Source organism: Dendropsophus ebraccatus, chromosome 15 (assembly GCF_027789765.1).
Source record: "Dendropsophus ebraccatus isolate aDenEbr1 chromosome 15, aDenEbr1.pat, whole genome shotgun sequence".
Lineage (NCBI taxonomy): Eukaryota > Metazoa > Chordata > Amphibia > Anura > Hylidae > Dendropsophus > Dendropsophus ebraccatus.
Window position 1 is genome coordinate 52,182,042 of NC_091468.1, and position 25,418 is coordinate 52,207,459.

Consider the following 25,418-nt stretch of genomic DNA (forward strand, 5'->3'; position numbering starts at 1 on the left):
ATTAGCACATTACGCTTCAGGCTTTTTTTTCTTAATGAAAAATGGGCTTTAGTTCTGTAACCCTTTAATAATGATATATGACTGTCAACCCATTACACTTGAAAAATACATTATTAATAATATTATGAAGTCCTTTATTTTCTATCAAGGTTACGCGCGAGTCAGGACATTGTGTTCTCTTTAGAAATCTATTGTTTCCATATCAATGGTTAGCGGTGACAGTTTATCCGGTGATTTAATGTATTGTTTATGGCTCTTATGAATTTATAATTCTGACAGATATGTACTTTGATCCGTATGTACAGTGAGGCCTTGGATTACAAGTAACTTGGTTTGAGAACACTTTGCAAGACAAGCTAGCAATTAAAAAAAAAGAATTCTTAATACAAGCCCCCTGTTTCCCCATCCTGATACTGTACTGGGTAGCAGGCCTTCCCATTTTAACCCACATCTACCTGATTAACCCTGCTGGTGATCTGACATCTTCCGGTTCTCCTCCAGTGCCCGTCTGCATCACCGCTATTTCCCTCTGACTCCTTAATTAACCCCTTGACGATACTTTCTCCGCACATCTGACACTAATACCAGCAGGTATCAGCACCAGAAGGTTTTAGGCCACCTGGGGAGATGTTTGCAGATGGAGAGTTAACGGTTTAACCCCTTCTTTACTGATACAGTGTTCTTAATTGATACAGAACCCCTTACCTACCTTTTTTTTGGTTGTGGTACGAATCCTCTGCATTTCAATTATTTCTTATGTTTCATGTTGTTTCTGTTCATTGCACAAGAGGAAAGTGATATTAAATTTACAGTAGTTCAGTTAGGCAAAGAGAAATAATTTCCTAGTTATGGCTAATGTTCATGCAGGGCTTTGTTCTTATTACTCTCTGCTTGAACCTTGCTAGCCTGACATGATCCACATCCCAGCTCTACTGTCAGAGTCAATGGTCAACGTATTGTTCTCTATACTTTTGACATGCCTCATATTAGAAGGAAGGAAAAAACAAGATGTGATCAAAGCCTAAAATGTTTCAATTATGAAATTCTTTCATTTACTTCAAAGTCCATTGAAAAATTCAGTTCTGCAACATCAGTGTTTTCTTTCCCTATTATCGTATCGCCGGCTTTGTGACATGATTATGATCAATGAAGGACAACAAATACTCTGGACGTGTTTAATAAAGTGATATTCTTATCTTGCCATCTCACTATGCCTTGCCATCCCCCTTTGTGCTGATGCCCTCCTTAGTGCCCCCGTACGTTGCTCATGTCCTCCTTTGTGCCTCCACTGTGTTTATGAATGCAGTGAGGAGCAGCACTCTACTAGATGGTGGTGCACATGGCAAAGAGAAATCCCAGAACTCACCAATATCATTCTTGCTATTTTATTAACATAGCAGGTGAACAATGAAAACCAATGCTATAATAGAAATTGTATAACCAATGGTCAAAGGCATTTCTTGCCAAAACGTATTTTTTCACCTGCTATTTGAATCAAACAGCAAGAAAGATATTGGTGAATGCTGGGGTTTCTCCCTACAATTCCATAATTTTTATGTCCCCGTTTGTGTTCACACAGTGTTTTTATTTTGACCTTTTTTTGCCACAAACCATTGTGCCCCTCATACTGCCTATCTCACCCTTTTGTGGCTCTAAAGAAACAGCACTGCTACTCACGCAACCCTATTCCCATGACACGGAATAGTGTCTCTTCTTGTTTGAGCTGTCAGTCACTTGGGGTCCATTATTCTTATCCCTGATGTCTTGTAGACTGCATGCCTAAAGCTTCCTACGAAGAGTAGGATACAGTTGATAGTGGCACTGAGCTAAAAATATGGGGCATGTCTGGGACAGAGTGTAAATCATAAATTTTGGCTATGCCAAACACAGTGGTTACAGATAAGGTATCTCTACATAGCTGGACAGCTACATTGGCTTTTCCATGCACATGAACGTTTTGCTCTCCAGAAATGTAGGTCAATGTAGAAATGAAGGTAAGGCCTTATTACACAAAGCGATAATCTGCCAAATCAGGCCGATTATCGCTTCGTGCAATAGAAGGAACGAGCAGCCGATAAATCGATCGGCTGATTGTTTCTTTAGGTCCAGACCTAAAAGCGTTGGGTGCACTTTGCTACGTGATGCACGGCTGATGATTTTAGCATAAAATAATAAAGTATTTACTTACCTTACTATTTTCCCGGGTGTCCTCGAGCCTTCCACGATGCCCTCGGTTCTTCCCTGGTCACCGCAACTCTGTCTTCAGTTCCCGTCTGTTCCAGTCTCTGCACTGACAGCCAATCACTGGCTGTGGGCCTGTCTCAACCAGTGATTGAGCGGCCTGTCAGTGTAGAGACTGGACCAGTTGGGCACTGAAGACAAGGTTGCGGAGACCAGGGAAGGACTGAGGACACCTGGGAACGTGGTAAGGTTAGTAAATACTTTATTATTTTACACTAAAGGCAAGGACTGCACAGACATCGCTAACAATTTCCATGCAGCCTTTGCTGCCCGATAGTCGGCCCATGTAATTGCCCGGTATAAAAGCACCATTATAGCTGATCGGTGCTTGTTTACACTTTATGATCGTGCTGTCAAATAGGACCCTAAGTTGCTGCCAGACATCTGTGGCCATGTCTTATCTTTCATAAAACAAAAGGATTGGGAAATTAAAATTCGCCATCACCAATCCTTTATCATCCGTTAGAGAGAGTCAAGGGACCACCATACATTTTAGACAATTGGACGCTCCTCCTCAATTTGATGGATTTAGCCGACTTTTAAAATAAGGTGCATGGGCATCTTTATACCTAAACCCTGGTATTAAACAAAAATTGGAAAAGAAAAAACATCTCACCCACACCACTGAGTCCCTTGTGTGTTTTCTTCTGACCTGCCCTTTGCTCTGGCAGTGCACCAACAAATATATCCACATCGGTAGTGGTATAATAATTTATTAACTAAAAAAAGAAGTTTTCATTGATACAAGACTGGGTACTAGAGAAATTCTTCTTCTAGCCCTGGCACTTTCGGAGATTATGACCCCTATGAGGATGTCTTTGCTGTCATTGATTTGTCACCCCTGGGTTTCTGGATAGCTTTAGATTATAGATAGTTGTTTGCTATGTTCACACAACGCAAAAAACGGCCAATTAAAAACAGACTTCATTAATGATCATGATCATTATTGATGTCTTTTGATAAAGACAAATGTTTTTCATGTAAAAAAGACAGTGTGGGGACATAGCCATTTTTTTTACATAAAAAATATATGTGGGTGTTAATAGGAAGATAGTTGTATATTTCCATTTATGCTGCCATATCCTTGTGTATATTCTTCTATATGGTTTTGGTAATGCTGATCGGATAACCTTTTTAAAATGAATGATTCAGTCTGTCTCTGCGAAAAGGTACAGGGCGATACATTTCACAGCGTCACTCTTCAAAAAAAGAAAAAAAAACAACCTTAAAATATTCGCTCTGCCAGCGTGTATTACACCTTAAGGTACAGAAAAGCAGCAGAATAGGAACATATTGATTAGAGTAACTGCTTGCGGCTGCTGACCTGTTGATTTACAGGTGGGTGGGGGGTCTCATGGGCACAAGCCGCCAACAAAGCACAGTGCTTAGAGACACAATCCAATACAATAGTATCAGCACAGGACGTGAGACAAAGTGCTAAAATGGAAATAAATTGTATAAAAATAAGAGAAGTTTTTAATTCTGTTGGATTTATTTCTTTGCATTGTATCTCACATTCTCCCATTATTAGATAAATGTTTGTTCTTTTATAGTTTTTATTTTTTTTTTATTTTTTGGCCAAATGTCCATTCAGATTTTTTTCTCGTTTTGACCTAATATTTAATACTAAAAATGAGTTAACTTGCAGTTCAGCCACGGCCGTTGAATCCCACTGCCTGGAAAAGATGGATGCATCCTAGAAGTCCTATGGTTGCATTAATCTTTTCCAGGCAGCAGAATTCAACTTTACTTGCTGTAAGTTTTCTCATCTCTATTTATAACATCTTAACACTGATGTGTATATATATTGCAACCTCAACCATATTGACGAATGGTTGACTTTGATGTTTCGTAAAACTGCATTAAGCTATCTTCCCACTGTGTAAAAATGATGGCTGTCTTTCCGGACAGTCACCATATTAGTGCCAAATGATGGCTGCAAATAATAATCATGAGTTCTTTTTGTGTCCTTCATTACCAATAGACGGCAGCATTTTTACATAGTGGGGACATATGTTCCCACACAGTATTTTTGATCAGTATTTTGAACCATGTTTTGCAACCAAATCCAGGATTGGATTGAAATTAAGTGGATGGCTGTCAGGCCATGTTCACACAGTGTGAGAACAACGGCCATTGTTTGACATGGCCGTGTCAAGCCACATATTTACCCGCAGTATCGGCCAGATGAACATCATTTGATTTTAAGTTGAATGCAGGCACATTCGGGTGTGTCCACACTGCAATTTACCATTGACCACAGTGTAAAGAACGTCCGGGAGCCGTACTTTACCCTGTGAGCACAGACTATTTCGTACAGCTGCTGTTCATCAAACTATGGCCGTACAAAGTAGACATATCAGTTATTTTGTGCTGACGCAGAAAACTGCCGTAGTTTATACCCTATGGACGTTATTCCATACACTGCTATGCAAATTAAACAGTACTCATAAACAATGGCCGTTGTTTAACAGACAAATACAATGTGTGAACTTGGCCTAAAGAGGTATTCCTGATGTTCTTAGATCTTATTCTGTGGCTAAGCCAGCAATGAATTTTCCCTTTAGTTCTAATGTTTAGCTTGACTTTTTTGGTAGTTTTTGGATCGATAATCACTCCTTTTTAATGTCACTGGCTATATCTTTCTCCCTGGAATCAAATGATTGGTTAAAAAAACAAAGACAGAAATTGCTCTAAAAACAAGCAAACCATAAATTACACCTCCCCCATGTCACCCTGCCTGCTCTAACTACTTCTCATCCAACCCCTGATTGCAGCAATCGATCTTAACAAAACACGTCCAATCTTCTTATATAAAAGTGCATTGCACAGCTTCACTTGTGACTCCGCAGTGACCAGAATTACAGGCCTCGGTCGCTCTATAGCTCTAACCTTACGCGACTCCTAATCTTCAGCCCCCCATCAGGCTGCGTAAACATATTTCGAGCAGGTTAGTAATTATTTTCAGCCGTAACTATGTAACCATCTAAGTGTCTGACGTTCCCTTCTATGTATTGGCCACAGTAATCCTCTGATTGTAATTACACACTGAAACGGCAAAAGGGGGCGGCATTAGCTGTGAAATACGCCGAGAAATTCTTCCTCTTTCCTTCAAGATCAAAAATACCCCGCCGACATAGGTAAGCAAACTCCAGCTCATAAGCTATGGACTACATGTCCTAGCAAACACGGCTCAATCTCCTGCTGGTAGCTCGCTAACAGGTGGCACATCCATTCCCTACAACAGAACAGTGCCAGTCAGCTCTCAATACACTTCAGCTAATGTATTACATTTTAAAGTAATAATATATGATTGCATTTCTGTGTTATGATCCCCTCATGCCTCCGGGTACAGTGATTCATATTGATTCCGCACTGCCAGCAGTAAAAGCCATCAGTGTGGCTATGCAACTTGAGATTGCTCCGCATTTACAAGGAAACTATGTATCAATAATGTATTTCAAGGGGAATGTGGTTATTGTGGCGTTAGATGATTGCTCTATTATACATAAAATATAATTATGTTAAAATGAGCGAGCACCGGAGGATGGCGGCCCCCCTGCTTCTAAACAGAGCCACTTGCGATTCCGCTTAGCCAAGTGTCTTGCTGTTCTCATTTTTCCTCAGCCGCCAGATCAAACAAAATGTAGTGACACGTAAGAAAGTCTCTGCGAGCGCGGACGAGGATGTGTAGCCACCGCACTCATAAATTACCCAGCTCACGGCTCCCCTACTCTGATGTTTTATTGATGAATTAAAATCTGTCTATAGTATTGGCAAATGTCTCTTCTTTTATTTTACTGCTGTGACACTGATTGGTGTTTCTTATGAATCATTTCCGCCATTAAAATGTTTATAGCAGTGTTTTTCTGACAAGTCTTATAGCGGAAGGAGGTTAACCAAAAACATATCATGTGCTAAGTAATATACATGATGGAGTGTAGAAAAGGCGCAGTCTTTAAAATAATAGAAGAAATGCCCCCCCTCCTCTTTTTTTTTTTTAAGAGTCTACTCATTACATTGTTATATTGACGTCCTCCCCTTTCTTTTACAGAGGACTCCAGTAATGATTGAGCTTAGATATTTTAGAGGAAACCCATCACATTGAAAATGCTGGTCATGTTATAGAACAGGAGAAACTAAGCCGATTAATGTATATTTCAATAGGAAAACATTAAAGAGGTATTCCTGGCAGGCCCCCTTTCTACAGAATGACTGGGGAAGAGGTGCGAGAAAAAAACAACAACATACACTTACCTCCCTGTCTGCCGCACATACTCCGACGCTGATATGCTCGGCTTTTTGGTTCAGAGAAGTGATGTAGCAGACCTGCTCAGCCATTCATTGGTGGGACATTGCTATAGCTACTGAATGGCTCAATGGGCTTGCTACATGACGTTTCAGAACCCATAAGAAGCAGCACATTGGGGAATAAAGCAGTGGAGTACAGACTGTAGCCAGGGAGGTAAGTGTTTTTTTTTTTTTTTAACTTCTTCCACAGAGTAGTCCACAGTGTCATCTAAATTTTTGTTTACTCATTAGAGTCAGATGTCAGATACACCAACTTGTTCTTTTATTCCAATCTGTTTATTTTGTGAGTGTAATTTTCTTTTTTTTTTTTTTTTTTTTTACTTTTTGTACATTGTTGAGGTGGCTGCCATCTTGCCTGAGCTGTTTTTAACAGCACTTAGTGACATGCTTTACAGCGAGACTTGTGGACATAGACTACAATAGACACCTTGAGATTAATGTGAAACATTACTGTGACCTTTTGAAGAGGTCATTCCTCAGGAAGCTGCTATTGTCTCCTCTACCTAGTGGTGTCACATGTCGCTGAAATGCTGTAAAGGTCACTTTACAGCAGCCTCCTCTTATCAGAGACACAACAGGAAGTCTCAGCTTAGTTTTAGCTCCAGTGGTGAAAAAAAAACTGCATGATTTCAGGATTATTTTATAATATTGATAAGTATATTTTTTAGAATTTGTGGTGACCTTTTTTATAATTTTTTTAACATAATATTTAAAGGGGTTATCCAGCGCTACAAAAACATGGCCACTTTCCCCCTACTGTTGTCTCCAGTTTGGGTGGGGTCTTGAAACTCCGTTCCATTGAAGTAAATGGAGCTTAATTGCAAACTGCACCTGAACTGGAGACAACAGTAAGGGGAAAAGTGGCCATGTTTGTGTAGCGCTGGATAACCCCTTTAAGCAGAAGTAGAAATTTATTAATTTAAATCCTTAGTTCATTTTGGGCTTAGGAGTCCCTTTCAGTTACTGCTTAGGACTGCCCACTGGATTTCTATAACCAGAATGAGCAGAAGTTTTAAAGGGGTACTCCTGCACTTCTGGGCTACATAGAAGTGGCGGCAGGATCATTCAGCTGGGGAACCAAAGATGTTGCAGGAGAACACTGGGGAGCATGAATAGGTATGAATAGAATGGGTATTATTTTATATGCAGTCCCAGCAGTATTGGAAAACATTTTAATGGCTGGAGTACTCCTTTAAACTAATAGATTACTAGTTGTACTGATTTTTTTTTTTACATAAAAATATAATCTGCTCAGCTCATCTTTCTAGTCATTAGTTAAATATAGTCTGCTAATGACTACCTTTCAGCCTCTTCCCACACATACACATTTATTTAGTGGACCACTAAATGAACGTCAGTGTAATTCAATGGAAAGAAATGGGTATTTTTTTTTTATTTAAGGTATAAATAGACAGCCTGTTGATAAACAGGAAAAAAAGATGCATTGTATTAAATTGTATTATGTTGCCACATAATGGGTGATAACATAGTCTTAAACAATACAATGGCCATCTATACCTGGCTATCTATATTGGCAGGTGGTTATCAGCTTACATTGTACTATAAGTCATTGCATGTTTTCTCAGGACGGGTTAACACCTTACAGTTTCTTAAGTGACCAGAACACATCTAGTGATAATTATTGTGTGTTAATGATTCCAGTTGAAAACCCCTTTAAGTCATTATCACTGGGCAGGATATGCTAAATCAGTCCTGTGTGAACATAAAGCACTATTACACAAAGCGATTATCGACCATTGCAACCGATAATCGCTTTGTGTAACAAAAAGCAACGATCAGCGGACATGCATGATGGCTGATTGTTGGCTTTTAACATGTTGAAAGAAAAACGCCCTTGATAGCAACGATCTGCTGCCATCGCTTCATGAAACAGGAGCCATGGCAGCAGACCGCCGCTATCTCCTATGGGCTCCCCAGATCTAAAGATCATCCGGGGAGCCCCATCGCACTTACCTGTATGCTTTTGCCGTGTGTAATAGCACTGGCAGAGAGTGGGGAACAAGGAGCAAGTGATCGCTGACCTGACAGGTTGGCGCTCGCTTGCACCCGGAGAGTCTTTGAGTCAACTCCTAAAAAAAACTGAACCAAGCTTCCCTATGTGAACATGGCTATCGTGAGTGAGACTGGTCTTCCAATGACAAGCAGAAATCAGTGTAATAATAAAGATTATTTTGCAGCCTATTAAAAATAAATCACTTTAATACCAAACCGATAGCAAACTATGAAAAAATAGCTACATAGAACACAAGTTGTGAGAAAAAGAGATTAACTGGACTGTCAGCTGTCATAAACTGGCCGTATAATATGATTCCAGAGTGCAGTATGCATGTTCCATCATGGTCAATGCTATCAAGGTAAGATCTTGTACAGAGGAGCATCATTTAATTTGTCCCTCTTCTCTCCTGTTTTTGACACATGAATGGAGGTGAGATGGATGTTCCACATAGAACGCATTGATCTCATGGGAGAGATGACAGCGAAGTGCTTCATGCAAACGGTTGAGTCAGGGACGAGGAAAGAAATAGATTATTTTCTACTTCATCTGTCCTTACACTTGAGTCTTTCTTCTTCTATCTATCCATAAACATCACATTACGAGTGCCCTTCCATTCAGTAATAGGAAAAAGCATTGGATAAGGGACTGCTGAACCATATAGAAAATGGTGTGTTACCCACAACTACAGTATCTATCCCTCAGAACAGACAAAACTTTTCTCACCTTTATTTATATTTGATACAGTTGCCCCAAAATTGCTAATTTCTATAAATTAAAAAATACATGTTTTGTTAAAAAAGCCAGCATAGGATTAAAGGAGGAGACTTGAGAAAAACACAATGAAGACAACATTATTTCAGAAGCCAAAATCACTAGTTATGGTCCATGATCACAAACTCATAATGGGACATAATCAGGCTTATATATTGCCCAGGACATGATACATATTAAGCAACTGAAATCCTATATTGGTACTTTTTGACAGAACCAAAAATTAAATTGGTGGCCACCTGAGGGTATGTGCACACTACAGAAATGCGACGTACAATTGGTTGCGGATTCTGCAGCTCGCACCCGCTTGCGGTCTGTGGCAGGGGCGCGCATCTCTGCCCATGACACAGGCAGATTCCGTCGTCCATCCAAAGAATGAACAAAGTATGCCATATATGCTGATTCTTCTGTGGGAGGACCGCCTGGAAAACTGGGATATAGCCATAGGCTGTATCCCAGTTTTACAGGCGGTCCTCCCGCTGTATCCACCCGCTCCACAGAACAGGCAGACAGCGGGAATCTGATGCCGAGCGTTCGGGTTCATGCGAACCCGAACTTCGGAGGGTTCAGACCATCCCTACTTGAAACCCATGCCAAATGGGAGTATCTGTGCCCTAACTTTGCACCACCCCTCCTTCCCTCCTCCCCACCATCTTGAGCATTAGGAATGCTCCAGGCAGATTGCCTCCTATTCCCCACCTGTGGCAGCCCGGAACATGGGCTGGATCGTTAAGACACCTGGTGCAATGTTCAGCATAAAGAAAATGTTTCAGTGGCATTCCGAATGATGAAGGGGGTGGTGAAAAGTTAGGGCACAGATACTTCCGTTTGGCTCGGCCTTTAAGTTTAAAAGTACTTTTTTAAGGACAATAACTGCATCACCTGCCAAACGGACCCCAGGACAGATCTTGGATTAAAAGCAGCTATCTGAAGGTACAAGTGGTTTGGGGAGGTCAAATTGTGGGTACGGAGTCGCTTTAAGAGCCTCAAAAGAGTAATGGTGACCACCCCTTGACAGTCTGTGGACATAGTTGTAGTTAGGATTGTACTACAATGGGAAGGAATAGGAAGCTCTTCCAATTGAGAATTAAGCGTTTTTTAATGACTAACGATAAACAATCGTTCAGGTTATCGTTAACCTGAAATCGTTCACCATATTACACAGAACGATAGTTGTTAGTTACGATTGTTACAATGATAGTTAATACGATCGTTTACTCCATCTGATCCTGGCTAAAGAAGGAACGATGTGCAATTACACTGAACGATTAGTGGACAAATATGGAATTACATGAACGATTAACGATGATTTTAGGGTCAGATCTAAATCAATGATCAATGACACATGAACTATTTTTCAAATGTTGCCTGCAATTACACAGGACGATTATCTTTTAACTTCAAACGATATAACAATTTTCTGCACGATAATTGTCCTGTGTAATAGGGCCCTAAGCCTTCATTAAGCACAGATTACTAAAGGGCTACGTTCACACAAAGTATTTCGCTCAGTATTTTTATTTTTTTAAACCAAAACCAGAAACAGGTTGAAAATCCATTATACTATAGATAGAGATGAGCAAACCTCGAGCATGCTCGAGTCCATCCGAACCCGATCGTTCGGTATTTGATTAGCTGGGGCTGCTGAACTTGGATAAAGCTCTAAGATTGTCTGGAAAACATGGATACAGCCAATGACTATATCCATGTTTTCCACATAGTCTTAGGGCTTTATCCAACTTCAGCAGCCACCGCTAATCAAATGCCGAATGATCGGGTTCGGATGGACTTGAGCATACTCGAGGTTCACTCATCTCTAATTATAGATGATCTCTGTTGGTTTCACTTTCACTCTTGGCTACAAATACTGATCCAAATTTATGTTATATGGTTAAATTGTATAAATGTAGGAAAACATCTACATGTAATGCTTTATCTTTTACTTTGTGACTACACGCTAAGCATCCTGGTACATAGTAATACATCAAAAACCCAACGTACTGTATGTCCGAACTCATCAGTATTACATCATTCCAGAACGTGAATTTGCTGACACCTTTGTTCTTGCTTGGACTAACAATGCTGTGAGAAGAAAAGTACTTAGTCTTAAAAAGAGCCATGCACTAAATTACTATGCATTACTGGCATTTTGATGATGTGCAGACACTGGATGTACCGAATCTGAAGTCAGGTCACGATTTGTGACTACTTTTGTAGATTGTTGCTGGCGTTAAACTACTTGTTATGATTGCTCACCTCTTGTTGACATTCAGTGCTGTCAATCATTTCACTTTCCTGACACATGTGGCACTCCTCTCCTGGATTAAATCCTAAAACTCTTATAGGTTTTAGTGCCTGCGAATAAACTTTACAAAAGAAGGCTTCCAGGTGATTCATATTATGGTTTGGAAGAAGGTTACTTTGCCTTTGCCATTGTAAGGAGAAAATTAGTCTATGCATATCCGTGAATCAGCAAGAGATTACTGATCCCTAATGTGGGTGCTCTAGAGAGACCTCATAGACTCAAGCCGATATTGTCAGTACTACAGTTGTAAGGTAGAGGCAGGCAGAGACTGCCATGGAATATCGCAGAATTTTCGCAGTGTGAACAGGCCCTAACCATTCTTTCACTCTTCATTTAGGCCTTGTTCAGATTGTGCAGCAGCTGAAATCCTGAAGGACTGAAAACTATAAAGGAGAAACAAAAAAAAAAAAATTAAAAACATCAAACTGTGCTGCGTGAAGTTGGCTTTATGGTGTTATTGACATGTTGATTTGGCATGTACCACCTACCTAACCATTGTTCAGACCAAGTCCACCCCTTCATGGCAGCAGACCTTTAATAGTGTAGTGTCTTCTTCCAGCGGGATAATGTGACCTGCCACACTGCAATTAAAAAAAAAAAAATGTTTCAAGGAGCCAGGCAAAGAGTTTCTTGGCTTCCAAGTTCTTCAGATCTCAATCTAATCAATCATCTGTGGGATCTGCTGGAAAAACAAGTCTCATCCATAGAGGTTCCACCTTGAGGCTATGTTTCCACATAATATTTTTACTCAGGATTTTGGTCAATATTTTGCAACCAAGATCAGGAGTGGATTGGAAACACAGAAAGGCTATGATGATCACACACCTTTGAAATTGAGTGCATGGTCGCCATATAATGGCAAATAAGGGCCGTTATTTCAAAACAACTGCCATTGTTTGATAATAACAGACGTTATTTGCCATTTAATGACGGCCATCCACCCAATTTCAACAGTATGTGAACATAGCCTTTCTGTTTTCAATCCACTTCTGATCTTGGTTGCAAAAGACTGAGCAAAAATACTGTGTGGGAACATAGCCTGACACTGTGCCAGATACCACATTACATTTTCAGAGATCTTTTCCATACCTAAAAGGGTCAATTGTTTGGGTGGCACAAGGGGGAACCACATATTAGTAGTTAATGCCAAATCAACATGAATGTCAACAAGTACAATAACACCATAAAACCAACTTCACACAGCACAGTTTTTGATGTTTTAAATGTTTTTTGTTTCTCCTTTATAGTTTTTAGTCCTTGGGATTTCAGCTGCTGTACAATAAAATACTGTTGGGGCACAGGGCTAGGAGAGGTAAGTGTATAACAATATTTTCTACATACCAAATCAGCCATTGCCTGCTCATCACAGAGTGATACGCGGGCAGTGGATAATAATTTTTAAAAACTTTTTAGACAATGATCAGCCAACAAGCGAACGGTTGCTTACTCCATGGGGAATGTTGTCTTTATTACACACAACGCTATCTGTTTAATTTGGCCTGATTCTGTGTAATATTCTGGACAGCTTATCCAAAAATCATGTTCAGCCAGCACTTTTTACGGAGAAACCGGAAACCAATAATGAATAATTTAATTATAAGTAATACATGTCCATAACCCAGTATTCGTATATGAACTCATTACTAGCATTTAGTGTGATCTGTAAAATGATAATTACTACTACAATGTCAAGTCCCCTCTTTTTATGGACTATCTAACAATTTACGGACGGTTGGCAACCCTGGTCATTATTACTATGCCAAAACCCTATGTGTTTTTTTTTTTTAACACTTATACAGAATGAAATCAATTTTAATGGGAATTTTTTTTTACATTATTTTCTTTTAAATTAAATTAAATTTTATTTTATTTTTTTCATCCTACCAGGTAAAAACCCAATGCAGTGCAATGATCTTTTATTTAATGCTTTGGTGTACTCAGTGTACCAAAACATTATTGCCTGTCAATAATGAACTGACATGCCATTTATTAGCCCGTGCCTTTGGCATATAGTCTTTGTTAGGCCCCTGGCTGTCATTACAATCCACCGGCTTAGAGACTAATGAGCCCCCTTTTTTTGTTCAACATCTGTAGATCCCATGCATTATTAAAGATTATAGAGCAGGGGTACTCAACAACTTTTAGTGAAGGTCCGCTTACCGGGGTCTATTGTCAGGTGAAGGTCCGAGCTGAACATCAGTAGGAAACGTGTTTTGTTACTTTGTCACAAACGTTCAACTATTTATATACAGAATTGCTGCTTATTAGCCGGAAAACTGGCATTTTTTTCTCTCTCACCAGGCCTTTGATATTAGGTACAAAGGGGGTGACTGCCCTGGTAGTATATAGCTCCCCTGTTGCTCCCCCAGTAGTGTATAGCCCCCTCTGTGCGCTCTCCCTCAGTAGTATATAGCCCCCTGTTGCTCCCCCAGTAGTATATAGCCCCCCTGTGCGCTCTCCCCCTGTAGTATATAGCCCCCTGTGAGCTCCCCCCAGTAGTATATAGCCTCCCCGTGTGCTCTCCCCCTGTAGAATATAGCCCCCCTGTGCGCTCTCCCCCTGTAGTATATAGCCCCCTGTGCGCTCTCCCCCTGTAGTATATAGCCCCCTGTGAGCTCCCCCCAGTAGTATATAGCCTCCCCGTGCGCTCTCCCCCTGTAGTATATAGCCCCCTGTGAGCTCCCCCCAGTAGTATATCGCCCCCCTGTGCGCTCTCCCCCTGTAGTATATAGCCCCCTGTGCGCTGTCCCCCAGTAGTATATAGCCCCCCTGTGCTCTCCCCCTGTAGTATATAGCCCCCTGTGAGCTCCCCCCAGCAGTATATAGCCCCCCTGAGCTCCCCCCAAGTAGTATATAGCCCCCCTGTGATCTCCCCCCTGTAGTATATAGCCCCCTGTGAGCTCCCCCTGTAGTATATAGCCCCCCCGTGCGCTGTCCCCCTGTAGTATATAGCCCCCTGTGAGCTCCCCCTGTAGTATATAGCCCCCCGTGCGCTGTCCCCCTGTAGTATATAGCCCCCTGTGCTCTCCCCCCAGTAGTATATAGCCCCCTGTGAGGTCCCCCCCAGTAGTATATAGCCCCCCTTGTGCTTTCCCCCTGTAGTATATAGCCCCTGTGAGGTCCCCCCTGTAGTATATAACCCCCTGTGCGCTCCCCCCAGTAGTATATAGCCCCCTCAGTAGTATATAGCCCCCTGTGAGGTCCCCCCTGTAGTATATAGTCCACCTGTGCGCTTTCCCCTTGTAGATGCCCCCCAGACAGAAAAAAAAAAATAACAAAAACAACTCACCTAGCACCTCGTTCCCCGCTGCGGCTGTCTTCGTCTCTTCCCGTCGGTCCGGCCCCCGGCTGATACGCGCTCTCTGGGGATGTCCCGGGGATTCCCCAGCAGAGCGCGCATCAGTGACCTCAGCGTCACTTCCGGGAAGGACAGGCCGGCAGCGTACACTGAGGTCTGTGGTGCGCGCTCTGCTGGGGAATCCCCGGGACATCCCCAGAGAGCGCGTATCAGCCGGGGGCCGGACCGGCACTGCCCCCAGCCCCACAGGCGTACTGACATCTAAGGACAGTAAGCCTATGGGGCGGGAGGCAGTGCGGTGGGGAGCGGGACGGACCGGATCCGGGGAGGTTAGGAGGTCTGACCAGGGGTCCGGACAGCTGGCCTCCGCGGTCCGGGTTCGGACCGCGGTCCGCCAGTTGAGGACCCCTGTTATAGAGGCTGAAAGTAATTATTTTTTATAACTGATTTTTATTAGCATTAACCCTAAAAACTCTGAAATAAAACCACTAATTGTACAGAAATGATGTGGATAAAATACAAAAATGACTTGAATAGCCTAAAGAATAAGAAAAAAAGCGCTGATATATCTATTCTAGAACACATCTGTAGCTTTTTGGAAGCAGAGAGCTGGAAAAAGCCCAGAGGATGTCCTGGGGTGACAAGGATTATGTGTATTTACTGAAATAGAAAATAGACAGATAGTTTGAACAGTTATTTACTGTCGTACTCAATACTAGTAAAATCTGATTTTTATATATTTAGGATGGCAAATATACTCTGATGGCTTATCATGATCTACTGTATATCTAATGCACCCATACATTTATAGCAGAAATGTTTAAACACAAACATAATATACAGTATAAGGCTGGGTTCACACTAGGTATATTTCAGTCAGTATTGTGGTCCTCATATTGCAACCAAAACCAGGAGTGGATTAAAAACACAGAAAGGATCTCTTCACACAATGGTGAAATTGAGTGGATGGCCGCCATATAACAGTAAATAACTGCCATTATTTCAATACAACAGCCGTTGTTTTAAAATAACAGCAAATATTTGCCATTATATGGCGGCCAACCACTCAATTTGAACATTGTGTGAACAGATCCTTTCTGTGTTTTTAATCCACTCCTGGTTTTGGTTGCAATATGAGGACCACAATACTGACTAAAATATACGTAGTGTGAACCCAGCCTTAGGGTGCGTTCGCATGTACAGGATCTGCAGCAAATTTAATGGCACAGATTTGAATCTGCAGCAGATCTGATGGCCCAGAGTTACTTTGCATTGAAACTGAAACGTCAAATCTGCTGCAGATCCTGTACGTGTGAACGCACCCTTAGGCTATGTGCACACATTGTACGATCCCTTTAGCGCCGCTGAGTTCTGATCAGAGCTTCCCACTGCACACAATGGAGTGTGCAGCAGGAGCCGTGCACTGACAGGTTCTCTGCGGCCGCTATTCAATGAAGGATAGTTTGCCTTCTTATATCTTTCATTTTTTGTTCTGAAAGCTAAATCTTAAATTTTTTGCTCTTCCAGAGCTGGGTGAAGCCTAATGTCTATGGTCACTTTTCTGTCTTTGTGCACAGCCTATTAAAGTAGCTGCAGCAGCATGAAATCCATGATAAAGCTGTAGTGAGCAGCCTAAGGGTCTTATAAGATGATATTAATAATAAACGATTGCAAATGAGAGCTTTTGCAAACTACCTAAAATAATTTACTATAATACATGGAAAAAGACATTCGATTGGCCAGGCAGCACAAATGATCACTGCATTATTTGTGCAGCCATTTTAATGTATTGCTATTGGCCGCACAAACGCTGTTCTTACAGGGAGATGTACGGTGATATATTTTGTCGCAACTTTTAAACTTGCAGTCCTGTGTCAAATTGGCATGACCTAAAGTGTGTGTACTCTAGGATTGCAACACCCCTCTGTCCCTCTTCATCACTAGGAATGCCCCCCCGGCAGGATTTTTTCCTATTAATCTCCTTTCTGAATAGTGCACAGGTGCCTTAATGATCCAGCTCATTTGCAGTGTTCACCCAGGGGATAAATAGGAGTAATTGTTCTAGGGGCATTCCTAATGATGAAGATGGCGGAGAGGAGGGACGGAGAGGTGTCGCAATCCTAGGACATGGGTACTCTAGGCCACGCCAATTTGACACAGGGCTGCAAGTTTAAAAGTTGTTCTTTTAGGACAATAACTGCTTCACCTGCCGAATGACAGATCTTGGATTAAAAACAGCTATCCGAAGGTACAAGCGGTTCGGAGGGGGGACCCCGCTCTGAACGGCGCTGATCCCGCCATGTGCAGCCGGGCAGTTCCTCTATTAGCCGGCGCGGGTCCCGTTGCCGCGCCGGCTAATTAAGCACTTCAATGCAGCTGTCAAACCTGACAGCTGCATTAAAGTGCTTTATGCACAACATCCCTGGTGCCTAGTGGGACGGATCCCCCCCCCCCCCCCCCCGTCGGAATGACGCTGATCCCGGCTCGGCATAGCAATCTATGACCGATCTAATGGATCTTTGCTGTGTATATACACAGCATTGATCTCTATGAGAGATCAGTGCTGTCTATATACAAGTCCCCCAGGGGGCTTCAAGTTAAAGTAAAACATTACTTTAATAAAAAATCCCCTCCCCCATTAAAAGTCCAAATCACCCCCCTTTTTCCATTCTATAAATATAAATAAATAAACATAAACAACATAAACAACGCGCATAATTGCCCGAACTATAAATTAATCACATTCCTGATCTCGCACGGTAAACTGCGTCAGCGCAAAAAAATTCCAAAGTGCAAAATTGCGCATTTTTGGTCACATCAAATCCAGAATAAATGTAATAAAAAGTGATCAAAAAGTCTTATATGCGCAATCAAGGTACCCATAGAAAGTACATGTCATGGCGCAAAAAATGACACCTCACACAGCCCCATAGACCAAAGGATAAAAGCGTTATAAGCCTGGGAATAGAGCGATTTTAAGGAACATTGTAACGCCTGGAGTAGTGGATCCACTGGACCGTCATCAGCGATGGCACTAACCTCACCAGGGAGCGGAGTCTAAGGGGCCGCTGGTTTTCACCAGAGCCCGCCGCAAGGCGGGATGGACTTGCTGCGGCAGGCGACCCCCAGGTCGCTACCCCTGGCTTGGTTGCTAGTGACGGCAGGCGAGGCGTGGCAGGAGCAGTAGGCGGGAGATGGTGCTGACAGAGGTCTGTAGGCGTAACCGCAGGTGACCGGCTGAACACGGGAGCAATGGTGTAACAGGGGAGCAGGAACCAGGACTAGGGACCAGGTAGCGGATAGGAATCAGGAACAGGGACTAGGGACCGGGTAGCGGATAGGAATCAGGAACAACAGGGAGCTGGGCCAAACGCTATGGGAAGCATATAGAGGCTCCAACACCTGTACTGGGGCAGGGCTGGAACTTATAGGGAGTGATTGGTGCAACTAACCAATTAAGCGCAGACTGGCCCTTTAAAGGAGGCGGGGACGCGCGCGCCGGCCGGCACAGACGGAGACAGGAGCGGAGGAGAGGTGAGGCGCCCCCAGGGGCCGAACTAGCAGCAGCGCCGGGTCCCTGCACAAGGACCCCGGCGGCTGCATGGGGCAGGAGGAGGTTGCGGCGGCGGCCCGGAACACGGGACGCCTCCGCGGCCGTGACACATATATTTGTTAACAATGGTTTGATTTTTTTACAAGCCATCAGATACAATAAAAGTTATACATGTTACATATCGTTGTAATCGTATTGACTTGAGGAACATGCATAACAAGTCATTTTTACCATAGGGCAAACGGCGTAAATGCAAAACTCCCCAAAATCTAAACAAATTACTTTTTTTTTTTTTAATTTGACAGCGCAAATGATTTTTTTCCAGTTTCGCAGCATATGTTATGGAAAAATAATGGCTGTCATTGCAAAGTACAATTGGTTTTGCAAAAAATAAGGGCTCATGTGGGTCTCTAGGTGAAAAAATGCAAGTGCTATGGCCTTTTAAACATAAAGTGGAAAAAGCAAAAGTGCAAAAACGAAAATTGGCTTTGAAAATTGGGTTAAAGAAGGCACTAATCGCTTTTTAAAAAACATGGACAGTAAGGATTTACTCTAATCAAAAGGATGGTACTAGCGCTTTGGTAGGGTGCGTTGGTGGATACAGAGTCCCTTTTAAGATATTTGTTTAATATTTTATAATTCAAGAAAAATTCTCTATCTTCTGATTCTGCTTTATATTAACAGCCATTTTCCACAACAGTTGTCACTTCTCTCTCCTGACACCTCTCACAGGTCAGATGAAGCACATTATGGGACAATAATAAGTATAGCAGAAAGAATCTCATATATAAATCAATAGAAAGAATTTACAATAACGTCATTTATTACATATAATAGGAATTCATTTATATTAAAAATATTTTTTACATTAAAAATTTAACCTCGGAAAGGTTACTGTTCTAATTACGCTCATATCAATTGTGGCTGAAAAACAATGTTTCATGATGCTTGTGTTAATGTCACTATACCAGTGGTTTAGCCGCTCGGCATCTCAGGGTCACAGCGTTCAGAAATGCTCATTTGAGATTAAAACTGATATTGTGTGATTTAATATGAATGAGGACTGTGCGTTGCGATCTCTTTCCAATAACCATGCCATTGAGCAGCAAAGTACCTCTCAAGGTTGAGTAAGTCAGCTTCGCGTAGGTGCCTTTTTTTTTTTTTTCATAGCCATCTTAAATTGAAAATGTTTCTCCTTTCTTTGTCATAGTTAATTAATCCTGTTTTCTGCCTTCTACTACCCGGCCTTCCAATCTCATTCCAAACGAAATGTCTTCAAAGAACACGTAGGGATGGTATTTAGATAATGTGAGATTTTTTTCAGTAGACATTGTGCTGTGAAAATGTTATATCTTGACAGTATTTTAATTAAATACTTTAAGATTCATCATCTGAAGTGTGGTAGGAAACTGTTGATGCATAGGCTGTGAAAATAATTTAGGTTCAGTTAAAAAAAAAAAAAGAAAAAAAAAAGAAAACTTGAATAAAGTACATCATCCTTCAATGATCAACTTACACATGAAAGTTTTTTAGTTTAATGTGGTAAACTAAATGAATTTTTTTAATTTAGTTGTGTGTGTTTTTGTTTTTCAGCAAACTCAAGTCTTCTTGGCGGTGGAGGAGGTAAGTCTGTTCTCATCCTTTTGTATAGTTGATGTCTACATGCGTAAGTACTCATATTATTATGCATATGACTCTATGCTATTTGTGAAACGTAACACAACATAGAAAATATATAAATCAGAAAACATCTTTGTTAATAAGGTTGAACGTAGAAAAGAGTCCATCAGGTTTAAAGCGACTCTGTACCCACAATCTGACCCCCCAAACCACTTGTACCTTCGGATAGCTTTTAATCCAAGATCTGTCCTGGGATCCATTTGGCAGGTGATGCAGTTATTGTCCTAAAAAAATACTTTTAAACTTGAAGCCCCGTGCCCAACGGGAGTATCTGTGCCCTAAATTTGCACAACCTCTCTGTCCTTCCTCCCAGCTCTCCTCATCATTAGGAATGCTCCAGGCAGATTGCCTCCTATTCCCCACCTGTGTCAGCCCGGCACATGGACTGGATCGTTAAGGACAATGTTCAGCATGGAGAAAATGTTTCAGTGGCATTCCTAATGATGAAGAGGGTGGGGAGGAGGAATGGAGGGGTGGTGCAAAGTTAGGTCACAGATAGTCCCGTTTGGCACGGGCTTCAAGTTTAAAAGTATTTTTTTAGGACAATAACTGCATCACCTGCCGAACGGACCGCAGGACAGATCTTGGATTAAAAGCAGCTATCTGAAGGTACAAGTGGTTTGGGGGGGATGGGTGTCAGATTGTGGGTACAGAGTTGCTTTAACCTTGAGAAACCGTACTGTGTTGATCCAGAGAAAGGCAACACCGAACTGGTGGTGCATGAAAGTTTGTGAACCCTTCCAAATGTTTAAATTCTTCTGCATAAAATTGACATAACACTACATCAGAACTCCTAAAACCTTTCAGTATCTAGTATAACTCCCTTGTGCAGCAGTTAGTTGACCGTATATATATATATATATATATATATATATATATATATATATATATATGTTTCCTTTAATTGTTGGTTAGTCCTGTACACTGGTTTGAAGGAATTTTAGCTAATTCCTCCCTAAAAATTAGTGTCAGCTCCTTCATGCTGTTGGGTTTCCTCTGAACTGTTCGTTTCAGGACCATCCACGACACTGAAGGTTAGAACCTTGACCATTCCAAAACTTTAACTCTATGCTGTTTTCAACCATTTTCTTTAAAATTTGCTATTATAATTCAGAATTTACTATTCCATCAATTATAACAAGCCATAAGAGATAAGGGAACCTTGAGCATGCTCAGATTAGACTAAACTCTGCATGGAGCAAAGGGATATTGTCACCATCCCCCCCCCCCCCCCCCCTATCCGTTCCAGCAAATCTAAACATCATTCTTAAAGTGACACTGTCACCCCTATTTGCATTCTGACTGCAGGTCTCCACAGGTGTAAAGGGTAAATGTAGCAGCTTTCATTACTTATGTTAAATCACACCTCATGGTGCTTGTTCTGGTAAAAAGTTGTTTTTATCACCTGTCGATTGGTATATGTGGGCGCGGCCTTTGTGCCACATTGCTCCGCCCCTAGCACCACTTAGCCCCCATCCGTGACGTCATCATCACTAGAGCTAGAGCTTTGGCTGGCCCTTCCAATGACTGCTGAGGGGGCGGGACCAATGAGATGACATCACGGATGGGGTGGGGCTAAGTGTCACTAGGGGCAGAGCGATGTGGCACAAAGGCTGTGAGGCCCCGTCCACATATACCAATCCACAGGTGATAAAAACGTCTTTTTACCAGAACAAGCACCATAAGGTGTGATATAAAATAAGTAATGAAAGCTGCAACATTTACCCTTTACACCTGTGGAGAGCAGTCAAAATGCAGATAGGGGGTGACAGTGCCACTTTAAGCTTATATTCTAGAATTTCCTATCTGTATAAAGGATTTCGTTGTGTCTTCTCAACATTTAAAAATGAATGTCGTCATTGGTTGACAGGGCTTCACGGCTGTCACGCCCCATATCTCCACCTTCATCAGCGCTACAGGGATGGGCCGATCTGGAGCCTTAGGCCCCTCTCGCTCGTAGGAAGTGGTCGCATCAGAAGGAGCTCAAGGGTAAAGGGGATTTCGGTAAGTTCACTGCATGTGGGATAAACGCCACACATGTCGTCCTTCTCCTCCACATTCTGCCCAACCTGTCCTGCAAGATCATCTTGTTAAGATGGAGAAGAATGAGATGTGTGGTGTTTAGCTAACTTGTAGGGAACTTACTGAAATCTTCCTTGTGCGCCTCCTCATCCAGCCAGTTCCGATGATGTCATAGTAGGTGTGGGGCCTAGGCCTCCAGGTTGACCCATTTTGAAGATGCCATAAAGAGGATGGAGCCTAAGCAGAGATTGGCACCATGGGGCGGGACCTGTAGCGCTGATGAACTCTTTTAAGCTAAGATCTAGGAATTGAAAACGCACATGACATTGAGATATAATGTTCCCAGACTACAAGCTAGAGATCTATTAATGTTTATACATGACATCCTTCAGTGTTTTCTCAAGTTGCCTGATAGCCATGTGAATGTTGGATAAATTGTTGTTTGCCACTTGATCGCACTTATATGAACTATGTAATGTAATTAACAGAAGGAAAGACAGTATTATGTACAAATAAAGCTGAATAAGTGGTAATTAAGGTTTAACACTGATAAAGGTTAAGTGGAGTTTAAAAAAGGAGTTGAAAGAAGGAGTTACAAGTTCTGGTAAGTGCTAAATCTCTTTCTTTTTCGCTGTTTTTGTTGCACTGAGGATGATGGCTAGCGAGATGGAAGGATTCATTCAGTGCGCAGTCTGCCGCATGTACGCACAACTGGAGCAGGTGTTCCAGGGTGAGTACCGCTGTGACAGATGTGAGCATGTTGCCCATCTAGAAGCTCGAGTTAGAGATCTGGAGAAGCATATTGCAACACTGAGGGAACTTGGCCACCTTGAGAGGGAACTTCGGCTCACTGAGCAGGAAGTTAGTGGGTTAGAGATGGAGGGTGGTGATATAGATCAAGATGCCCAAGTAAGTAGCTGGGTTAATGTAGTTAGAGGGACCAGTAAGGGATCCAAGAAAAGGAAGGCCACTTCTCCCACTATATGCCCAAGCAAAATTGCCAAGTTAGGTGATGATGCAAGGGCATCCGTGTCAGAAATGGCAGCTCTAGTGGAACCTGTTCTCTCTAACAGCCGGGGGAACAGTCCAACTAGTAGTGGGCGGGATGGTAATGTAGGTAGGCCTAGACAGCTAGTGGTTGTAGGGGATTCTATAATCAGGAAGACGGATAGAATAATTTGTCGCCAAGACCGCCTCAACCGAATGGTTTGCTGTCTCCCTGGTGCCAGGGTTCGGCATGTGGTGGAAAGGGTGGATAAATTACTTGGGGGGGCTGGGGATGACCCAGCTGTCGTGGTCCATGTGGGAACCAATGACAGGATACAAGGTAGGTGGAGGTCTATTAAAAATAATTTTAGAGAACTAGGTGCTAAGTTGAAGGGTAGGACCTCCAAGGTGGTATTCTCTGGAATACTGCCTGTGCCATGCGCATCGCAGGAAAGACAGCGGGAGCTTAGGGAGTTAAATGCATGGCTCAAGTCGTGGTGTAGAGAAGAAGGGTTTGGGTTTTTAGAGCACTGGGCTGACTTTTCATTGGGGTACAAACTGTTTTCCGCAGATAATTTGCACCTTAATGGAAGGGGGTCCGCTGTGCTGGGGGAGAGAATCCTAGAAGGGGTGGAGGGGTTTTTAAACTAGGGATGTGGAGGGAGGACAATGTAGTGTGTAATATAGTGGTGGATAGGTTAGAGAGGGGACAGAACAATGAGGAGGGAGGAGAAGGGTCCTGTGGGGGGAGGATAAAAACAGTGCATAGGGAGATCCATATGTTGCGGATGAACAGTGAGGATGATTGTGGCCACAGCACAGTAATAATTCCCATTTCTTATAATGAAGCGGTTAAACTCAATGGTAATATAAAGTGTATGGTAACTAATGCCAGAAGTCTAGCCAGCAAGATGGGGGAGCTGGAGGCCTTGGTTCTGGAGGAGTCCATTGATGTGGTTGGTGTGACTGAGACATGGCTGGACTCCTCACATGACTGGGCTGTCAATATTCAGGGATTTACGTTGTTCAGAAGGGACCGGGTGGGCAGAAGGGGAGGAGGAGTATGTCTGTATGTCAGAAATGATATTAAAGTGAGTGTAAAAGATGCAATAGTGGGCGATGACTGTGATGATGTGGAAGCATTATGGGTAGAACTACAGAAGGAGGTAAAGAGTGAAAAAATTATTCTTGGTGTAATCTATAGACCCCCCAACATTACTGAGGAGGTAGATGGCCAGTTGAATAGACAAATAGAGCGGGCTGCCCGGGAGGGAACAGTAGTGATAATGGGGGACCTCAACTACCCAGATATAGATTGGGGTCACGGTTCAGCTAAAACCACAAAGGGGAGGGAATTTCTTAACCTCCTGCAGGATAATTTTCTGGGCCAGTTTGTGGAGGAGCCAACTAGAAGTGATGCCTTGTTGGATCTGGTTATTTCTAACAACGCTGAGCTGGTTGGGGATGTCACTGTCCATGAACACCTGGGTAATAGTGACCACAATATAGTGACTTTTAGCTTAAAGTGTAGAAAAGAAAAACATGTTGGGAGGGCAAAAACTCTTAATTTTAAAAGGGCCAATTTTCCTGGGTTAAGGGCAGAACTTCAGGGCATAGACTGGGAGCGGCTGCTATCACATACTGATACAGCTAATAAATGGGAAATCTTCAAATCCACATTAAATAACTGTACTGCCAAATATATTCCTATGGGTAACAAATATAAACGGTTAAAATTAAATCCCACATGGCTTACAACCGAGGTTAGAAGGGCTATAAATGAGAAAAAAGGGGCATTCAAAAAATATAAATCAGAGGGGTCAGCTGTAGCATTTAAACATTACAAAGAAGTCAACAAAACCTGTAAAAATGTAATAAAAGCAGCAAAAATTCACAATGAAAGGCAGGTAGCTATAGAAAGCAAAAGAAACCCCAAAAAATTCTTCAAATATATTAATGCAAAAAAACCAAGGTCAGAGCATGTAGGACCCCTAAATAATGGCGACGGGGAATTAATAACTGGGGATCAGGAGAAAGCTGAGTTACTTAATGGGTTCTTCAGTTCTGTATATACAAAAGAGGATGGAGCTGTGGTGGGTGGGGCCAGTACTGAGGTGGGTGGGGCCAGTGCTGCTAACACATGTAATGTACTGAACTGGTTTACTATAGATATGGTCCAAGATAAATTAAACAAACTCAATGTAACCAAAGCTCCAGGGCCTGATGGATTGCA

The 25,418-nt window shown here is 42.2% G+C and overlaps 1 protein-coding gene across 3 annotated transcripts in view; it reads left to right on the forward strand.

The window, feature by feature from the left end:
- Positions 1–25,418, forward strand: part of MACROD2 (mono-ADP ribosylhydrolase 2) — a 1,633,627-nt gene that overhangs the window by 451,953 nt on the left and 1,156,256 nt on the right. For 2 of the 3 annotated variants that reach the window (XM_069954328.1, XM_069954329.1), the window contains exon 4: positions 20,090–20,119. The exons of the other annotated variant lie outside the window; for it this stretch is intronic. In XM_069954328.1, the coding sequence (XP_069810429.1) occupies positions 20,090–20,119 (30 nt within the window). The remainder of the gene's footprint in view (positions 1–20,089; positions 20,120–25,418) is intronic. 3 annotated transcript variants of the gene reach the window in all.